The 9107-nt window shown below is 45.2% G+C and overlaps 2 protein-coding genes across 2 annotated transcripts; both read right to left on the bottom strand.

The window, feature by feature from the left end:
- Positions 1-247: 247 nt before the first annotated feature.
- LOC137651313 (DNA-directed RNA polymerase II subunit RPB1-like) lies at positions 248-3214 on the bottom strand. The gene has a single exon (XM_068384581.1). It carries the CDS (start codon positions 2421-2423, stop codon positions 1263-1265), a length of 1161 nt encoding a protein of 386 aa, XP_068240682.1. The 5' UTR covers positions 2424-3214; the 3' UTR covers positions 248-1262.
- Positions 3109-9018, bottom strand: LOC137651090 (mucin-5AC-like). The gene has a single exon (XM_068384227.1). The coding sequence runs from the start codon at positions 9016-9018 to the stop codon at positions 3109-3111; it is 5910 nt and encodes a 1969-aa protein (XP_068240328.1).
- Positions 9019-9107: the final 89 nt, after the last annotated feature.

Below are 9107 nucleotides of genomic sequence, written 5' to 3' on the forward strand. Positions count from 1 at the left end.
TAAAGACAAAATCAATATCACTGCAAAGGTTATATGTACCAGTTCATTACATAAACATTTTACAAGAGAACTAAATAGAAAACTCCATATCTTTTGTATTTTGGAAGTCCTAAGTTATTGAAGCTATTACTCTTAAAACTTATTATTAGAATGAACCGATTTAATTTTGGTTTTCTGTTCACAAATTTATCTATCAAATAAAAAGGTAAAGGCTGAGGATATCCATATCACAGATTAGCGTAAAATATTTATTATCACAGTAAAAAAATACAAATGTAATGCAGGTTGGCAACACAGATTGTATACGTAGGTTAAATGTCACCATATCATTGGTATTTATCAGTTGGTTGGCTTTTCTGGGATGTACGTCATCAGAAGTGGCCTAAAAATTGGAAAGGGTGGCTGGAATGTTGACAATGGTAGGCATTAAGTTGGTGATGTTGACTGGAAGTTGGGAGATCCTGTCTGCTATGATTTTTGCGACCTATAGGTTGGAGAGGGTGGCTGGTATGGTGCAGAGACAGACCAGAATGTTGAAAAGGGTGTTTTTAATAATAGGTATGTCAGCGATGGTGGCTGGTAAGTTGGAGACTGTCTGTTAGGTTATAAGTTGGAGATGGTGGCCAATATATAGGACAAGATAGCTAGTATGCTGGAGAGAAGAGCGGCCTGTAAGTTAGCAAAGGTGGTTGATAATTGTGTAATGGTGTCTGGCAACATTTGGATAGTGGCTGGTGAGTGAGAGACTGTCTCGTAAGTTGATAATTTTGGCATATAAGTTTGAGATACTAAGTTTGATATGCTGGTGGCTTATAGGTTGGAGAAGATAGTGGATGATAAGCTGGAAATGCTGGTGGCTTATAAGTTGGAGAAGATAGTGGCTGACAAGTTGGGGATGCTGGTAGCTTTTAAGTCGGAAGAGATAGTGGCCCATAAATTGGAGATGCTGGTGGCTTATTAGTTGGAGAAGATAGTGGCTGATAAGTAGGAGATGCTGGTGACTTACAAGTCGGAGAAGATAGTAGCCCATAAGATGGAGATGTTGGGGACTCATACGTCAGGGAAGATAGTGGCCCATAAGTTGGAGATGCTGGTGGCTTATAAGTTGGAGAAGATAGTGTCCCATAACTCAGAGATGCAGGTAGGTTATAAGTTGGAGAAGATAGTGGCTCATAACTTGGTGATGTTGGTAGCTTATTAGTCAGAGAAGATAGTGGCCCGTAACTCGGAGATGCTGGTGGTTTATAAGTTGGAGAAGATAGTTAATGGCAAGTTGATGGTGCTGGTGGCTTATAAGTTGGGGAAGATAGTGGCTGACAAGTTGGGGATGCTGGTGGCTTATAAGTCAGAAAAGATAGTGGCTCATAACTTGGAGATGCTGGTGACTTATTAGTTGGAGAAGATAGTGGCTGATAAGTAGATGCTAGTGACTTATAAGTTGGAGAAGATAGTGGCCCATAAGATGGAGATATTGGTGACTCATAAGTCAGGGAAGATAGTGGCCCATACTTTGGAGATGCTGGTAGCTTACAAGTTAGAGAAGAGAGTGCCCCATAACTTGGATATGCTGGTAGCTCATTAGTCGGAGAAGATAGTGGCCCATAACTTGGAGATGCCGGTATCTTATTAGTCAGAGAAAATAGTGGCCTGTAACTTGGAGATGCTGGTAGCTTATAAGTCAGAGAAGAGAGTGGCCCATAACTTTGAGATGCTGGTATCTTATTAGTCAGAGAAGATAGTGGCCTGTAACTTGGAGATGGTCGTGGCTTATAAGTTGGGGAAGATAGTGAAAGGTAAGTTGATGCTGGCGGCTTATTAGTTGGAGAAGATAGTGGCTGATAAGTTGGAGCTGCTGGTGGCTTATAAGTTAGAGAGGATAGTGGCCCATAAGATAAAGATGTTGGTAACTCATAAGTTGGAGGAGATAGTGACCTGTAAGTTGGAGATGCTGGTGGCATATTAGTGGGAGCAGATAACGGCTGATAAGTTGGAGATATTGGTGGCTTATAAGTTGGAGAAAACAGTGGCCCATAAGATGGCAATGTTGGTGGCTCATAAGTCGGAAGAGATAGTGGCCCATAAGTTGGAGACGTTGGGGGATATAGTGGCCTGTCAGTTGGAGATGCTGGTGGCTTATTAGTCGGAGCAGATATTGGCTGATAAGATGGAGATGCTGGTGATTTAAAAGTTGGAGAGAACAGTGGCCCATACGATGAAGATGTTGGTGGCATATTATTCGGAGAAGATACTGGCTGATAAGTTGGAGATACTGGTGGCTTATAAGTTGGAGAAAACAATGGCCCATATGATGGAGATGTTGGTGAATCATAAGACTGAGAAGATAGTGGCTCGTAAGATGGAGATGTTGGTGGCTTATTAATTGTACAAGATAGTGGCTGATAAGTTAGAGATGATGGTGGCATATAAGTTGGAGAATACAATGGCCCATAAGATGGAGATGTTGGTGACTCATAAGTTGGAGGAGGTAGTGGCCTGTATGTTGGAGATGCTGGTGGCTTATAAGCTGGAGAAAACAATGGTCCATAAGATGGAGATGTTGGTGACTGTATGTTGGAGATGCTAACGACTTCTTATTCGACGATAGTGGCTAATAAGTTGGAGATGCTGGTGACATATAAGTTTTAGAAGACAGTGGTCCTTAAGATGGAGATGTTGGTGACTCACACATCACAGGAGATAGTGTCCAGTAAGTTGGATATGCTGGTGGCTATAAGTTGTAGATGCTGGTGGTTTATAAGTTGGAGAGGACAGTGGCCCATAATATGGAAATGTTGGTGACTCATTACTCTCAGAAGATAGTGGCCCATAAGATGGAGATTTTGGTGGGTTATTAGTCGGAGAAGATAATGGCTGATAAGTTGGAGATGCTGGTGACTCATAAGTCGAAGGAGATAGTGGCCTGTAAGTTGGAGATACTGGTGGCTTCTTAATTGCAGCATATATTGGCTGATAAGTTGGAGATGCTGGTGGTTTATAAGTTGGAGAGGACAGTGACCCATAAGATGGAGATGTTAGTGACTCATAAGTCGGAGGAGATAGTGGCCTGTATGTTGGAGATGCTGGTGGCTTATTAGTCGATAATAATGGTTAAGTTGGGGATGCTGGTGCCTGATAAGTTGGAGAAGATGGTGGCCCATACATTGGCGATGCTGGTGGGTTATAAGTTGGAGATGATGGTGGGTTATAAGTTGGGGATGCTGGTGCCTGATAAGTTGGAGAAGATAGTGGCCCATACATTGGCAATGCTGGTGGGTTATTAGTTGGAGATGATGGTGGGTTATAAGTTGGGGATGCTGGTGCCTGATAAGTTGGAGAAGATAGTGACGCATATGTTGGCGATGCTGGTGGCTTATAAGTTGGAGAAGATAGTGGCCCATACATTGGCGATGCTGGTGGGTTATTAGTTGGAGATGATGGTGGGTTATAAGTTGGGGATGCTGGTGCCTGATAAGTTGGAGAAGATAGTGACGCATACGTTGGTGATGCTGGTGGCTTGTAAGTTGGAGAAGATAGTGGCCCATACATTGGTGATGCTGGTGGGTTATTAGTTGGAGATGATGGTGGGTTATAAGTTGGGGATGCTGGTGCCTGATAAGTTGGAGAAGATAATGACGCATACGTTGGCGATGCTGGTGGGTTATTAGTTGGAGATGATGGTGGGGTATAAGTTGGAGATGCTGGGGGCCGATAAGTTGGAGATGTTGGTGGCTTATAAGTTGGAGAAGATAGTGGCCCATACATTGGTGATGCTGGTGGGTTATTAGTTGGAGATGATGGTGGGTTATAAGTTGGGGATGCTGGTGCCTGATAAGTTGGAGAAGATAGTGACGCATACGTTGGCGATGCTGGTGGTTTACAAGTTGGAGAAGATAGTGGCCCATACATTGGCGATGCTAGTGGGTTATTAGTTGGAGATGATGGTGGGTTATTAGTTGGAGATGATGGTGGGTTATAAGTTGGGGATGCTGGTGCCTGATAAGTTGGAGAAGATAGTGACGCATACGTTGGCGATGCTGGTGGTTTATAAGTTGGAGAAGATAGTGGCCCATACATTGGCGACGCTGGTGGGTTATTAGTTGGAGATGATGGTGGGTTACTAGTTGGAGATGATGGTGGGTTATAAGTTGGGGATGCTGGTGCCTGATAAGTTGGAGAAGATAGTGGCCCATACATTGGCGATGCTAGTGGGTTATTAGTTGGAGATGATGGTGGGTTATAAGTTGGGGATGCTGGTGCCTGATAAGTTGGAGAAGATAGTGGCCCATACATTGGCGATGCTGGTGATTTATAAGTTGGAGAAGATAGTGGCCCATACATTGGCGATGCTGGTGGGTTATTAGTTGGAGATGATGGTGGGTTATAAGTTGGGGATGCTGGTGCCTGATAAGTTGGAGAAGATAATGACGCATACGTTGGCGATGCTGGTGGGTTATTAGTTGGAGATGATGGTGGGTTATAAGTTGGGGATGCTGGTGCCTGATAAGTTGGAGAAGATAGTGGCCCATACATTGGCGATGCTGGTGGGTTATTAGTTGGAGATGATGGTGGGTTATAAGTTGGGGATGCTGGTGCCTGATAAGTTGGAGAAGATAGTGACGCATACGTTGGCGATGCTGGTGGTTTATAAGTTGGAGAAGATAGTGGCCCATACATTGGCAATGCTGGTGGGTTATTAGTTGGAGATGATGGTGGGTTATTAGTTGGTGATGATGGTGGGTTATAAGTTGGGGATGCTGGTGCCTGATAAGTTGGAGAAGATAGTGACGCATACGTTGGCGATGCTGGTGGTTTATAAGTTGGAGAAGATAGTGGCCCGTACATTGGCGATGCTGGTGGGTTATTAGTTGGAGATGATGGTGGGTTATTAGTTGGAGATGATGGTGGGTTATTAGTTGGAGATGATGGTGGGTTATAAGTTGGGGATGCTGGTGCCTGATAAGTTGGAGAAGATAGTGACGCATACGTTGGCGATGCTGGTGGTTTATAAGTTGGAGAAGATAGTGGCCCATACATTGGCGACGCTGGTGGGTTATTAGTTGGAGATGATGGTGGGTTATTAGTTGGAGATGATGGTGGATTATAAGTTGGGGATGCTGGTGCCTGATAAGTTGGAGAAGATAGTGGCCCATACATTGGCGATGCTGGTGGGTTATTAGTTGGAGATGATGGTGGGTTATAAGTTGGGGATGCTGGTGCCTGATAAGTTGGAGAAGATAGTGACGCATACGTTGGCGATGCTGGTGATTTATAAGTTGGAGAAGATAGTGGCCCATACATTGGTGATGCTAGTGGGTTATTAGTTTGAGATGATGGTGGGTTATAAGTTGGGGATTCTGGTGCCTGATAAGTTGGAGAAGATAGTGGCCTATACATTGGCGATGCTGGTGGGTTATTAGTTGGAGATGATGGTGGGTTATAAGTTGGGGATGCTGGTGCCTGATAAGTTGGAGAAGATAGTGTCCCATACATTGGCGATTCTGGTGGGTTATTAGTTGGAGATGATGGTGGGTTATAAGTTGGGGATGCTGGTGCCTGATAAGTTGGAGAAGATAGTGACGCATACGTTGGCGATGCTGGTGATTTATAAGTTGGAGAAGATAGTGGCCCATACATTGGTGATGCTAGTGGGTTATTAGTTTGAGATGATGGTGGGTTATAAGTTGGGGATTCTGGTGCCTGATAAGTTGGAGAAGATAGTGGCCTATACATTGGCGATGCTGGTGGGTTATTAGTTGGAGATGATGGTGGGTTATAAGTTGAGGATGCTGGTGCCTGATAAGTTGGAGAAGATAATGACGCATACGTTGGCGATGCTGGTGGGTTATTAGTTGGAGATGATGGTGGGTTATAAGTTGGGGATGCTGGTGCCTGATAAGTTGGAGAAGATAGTGACGCATACGTTGGCGATGCTGGTGGGTTATTAGTTGGAGATGATGGTGGGTTATAAGTTGGAGATGATGGTGGGTTATAAGTTGGGGATGCTGGTGCCTGATAAGTTGGAGAAGATAGTGGCCTATACATTGGCGATGCTGGTGGGTTATTAGTTGGAGATGATGGTGGGTTATAAGTTGAGGATGCTGGTGCCTGATAAGTTGGAGAAGATAATGACACATACGTTGGCGATGCTGGTGGGTTATTAGTTGGAGATGATGGTGGGGTATAAGTTGGAGATGCTGGGGGCCGATAAGTTGGAGATGTTGGTGGCTTATAAGTTGGAGAAGATAGTGGCCCATACATTGGCGATGCTGGTAGGTTATTAGTTGGAGATGATGGTGGGTTATAAGTTGGGGATACTGGTGCCTGATAAGTTGGAGAAGATAGTGGCCCATACATTGGCGATGCTGGTGGGTTATTAGTTGGAGATGATGGTGGGTTATAAGTTGGGGATGCTGGTGCCTGATAAGTTGGAGAAGATAGTGACGCATACGTTGGCGATGCTGGTGGTTTATAAGTTGGAGAAGATAGTGGCCCATACATTGGTGATGCTGGTGGGTTATTAGTTGGAGATGATGGTGGGTTATTAGTTGGAGATGATGGTGGGTTATAAGTTGGGGATGCTGGTGCCTGATAAGTTGGAGAAGATAGTGACGCATACGTTGGCGATGCTGGTGGTTTATAAGTTGGAGAAGATAGTGGCCCATACATTGGCGATGCTGGTGGGTTATAAGTTGGAGATGATAGTGGGTTATAAGTTGGGGATGCTGGTGCCTGATAAGTTGGAGAAGATAGTGATGCATACGTTGGTGATGCTGGTGGCTTATAAGTTGGAGAAGATAGTGGCCCATACTTTGGCGATGCTGGTGGGTTATTAGTTGGAGATAATGGTGGATTATAAGTTGGGGATGCTGGTGCCTGATAAGTTGGAGAAGATAGTGATGCATACGTTGGCGATGCTGGTGGCTTGTAAGTTGGAGAAGATAGTGGCCCATACATTGGCGATGCTGGTGGGTTATTAGTTGGAGATAATGGTGGGGTATAAGTTGGTGATGCTGGGGGCCGATAAGTTGGAGATGTTGGTGGCTTATAAGTTGGAGAAGATAGTGGCCCATACATTGGCGATGCTGGTGGGTTATTAGTTGGAGATGATGGTGGGTTATAAGTTGGGGATGCTGGTGCCTGATAAGTTGGAGAAGATAGTGGCCCATACATTGGCGATGCTGGTGGGTTATTAGTTGGAGATAATGGTGGGGTATAAGTTGGTGATGCTGGGGGCCGATAAGATGGAGATGTTGGTAGCTTATAAGTTGGAGAAGATAGTGGCCCATACATTGGCGATGCTGGTGGGTTATTAGTTGGAGATAATGGTGGGGTATAAGTTGGTGATGCTGGGGGCCGATAAGTTGGAGATGTTGGTGGCTTATAAGTTGGAGAAGATAGTGGCCCATACATTGGCGATGCTGGTGGGTTATAAGTTGGAGATGATGGTGGGTTATAAGTTGGGGATGCTGGTGCCTGATAAGTTGGAGAAGATAGTGGCCCATACATTGGCGATGCTGGTGGGTTATTAGTTGGAGATGATGGTGGGTTATAAGTTGGGGATGCTGGTGCCTGATAAGTTGGAGAAGATAGTGGCCCATACATTGGCGATGCTGGTGGGTTATTAGTTGGAGATGATGGTGGGTTATAAGTTGGGGATGCTGGTGCCTGATAAGTTGGAGAAGATAGTGGCCCATACATTGGCAATGCTGGTGGGTTATTAGTTGGAGATAATGGTGGGGTATAAGTTGGTGATGCTGGGGGCCGATAAGTTGGAGATGTTGGTGGCTTATAAGTTGGAGAAGATAGTGGCCCATACATTGGCGATGCTGGTGGGTTATTAGTTGGAGATAATGGTGGGGTATAAGTTGGTGATGCTGGGGGCCGATAAGTTGGAGATGTTGGTGGCTTATAAGTTGGAGAAGATAGTGGCCCATACATTGGCAATGCTGGTGGGTTATAAGTTGGAGATGATGGTGGGTTATAAGTTGGGGAGGCTGGTGCCTGATAAGTTGGAGAAGATAGTGGCCCATACATTGGCGATGCTGGTGGGTTATAAGTTGGAGATGCTGGTGGGTTATAAGTTGGAGATGATGGGGGCCGATAAGTTGGAGATGTTGGTGGCTTATAAGTTGGAGAAGATAGTGGCCCATACATTGGCGATGCTGGTGGGTTATTAGTTGGAGATAATGGTGGGGTATAAGTTGGTGATGCTGGGGACCGATAAGTTGGAGATGTTGGTGGCTTATAAATTGGAGAAGATAGTGGCCCATACATTGGCGATGCTGGTGGGTTATAAGTTGGAGATGATGGTGGGTTATAAGTTGGGGATGCTGGTGCCTGATAAGTTGGAGAAGATAGTGGCCCATACATTGGCAATGCTGGTGGGTTATTAGTTGGAGATGATGGTGGGTTATAAGTTGGGGATGCTGGTGCCTGATAAGTTGGAGAAGATAGTGGCCCATACATTGGCGATGCTGGTGGGTTATTAGTTGGAGATGATGGTGGGTTATAAGTTGGGGATGCTGGTGCCTGATAAGTTGGAGAAGATAGTGGCCCATACATTGGCGATGCTGGTGGGTTATTAGTTGGAGATAATGGTGGGGTATAAGTTGGTGATGCTGGGGGCCGATAAGTTGGAGATGTTGGTGGCTTATAAGTTGGAGAAGATAGTGGCCCATACATTGGCGATGCTGGTGGGTTATTAGTTGGAGATAATGGTGGGGTATAAGTTGGTGATGCTGGGGGCCGATAAGTTGGAGATGTTGGTGGCTTATAAGTTGGAGAAGATAGTGGCCCATACATTGGCGATGCTGGTGGGTTATTAGTTGGAGATAATGGTGGGGTATAAGTTGGTGATGCTGGGGGCCGATAAGTTGGAGATGTTGGTGGCTTATAAGTTGGAGAAGATAGTGGCCCATACATTGGCGATGCTGGTGGGTTATAAGTTGGAGATGATGGTGGGTTATAAGTTGGGGATGCTGGTGCCTGATAAGTTGGAGAAGATAGTGGCCCATACATTGGCGATGCTGGTGGGTTATTAGGAGGAGATGATGGTGGGTTATAAGTTGGGGATGCTGGTGCCTGATAAGTTGGAGAAGATAGTGACG

The sequence above is a fragment of the Palaemon carinicauda genome, chromosome 12 (genome assembly GCF_036898095.1).
Source record: "Palaemon carinicauda isolate YSFRI2023 chromosome 12, ASM3689809v2, whole genome shotgun sequence".
Classification (NCBI taxonomy): domain Eukaryota; kingdom Metazoa; phylum Arthropoda; class Malacostraca; order Decapoda; family Palaemonidae; genus Palaemon; species Palaemon carinicauda.

What these genes read in the sequence shown, in the direction of transcription:
- LOC137651313 (XM_068384581.1), bottom strand. Translation starts at nt 2,423, where the DNA reads ATGCCACCATCATCTCTAACTTATCAGCCACTATCTTGTACAATTAAT.
- LOC137651090 (XM_068384227.1), bottom strand. Translation starts at nt 9,018, where the DNA reads ATGTATGGGCCACTATCTTCTCCAACTTATCAGGCACCAGCATCCCCA.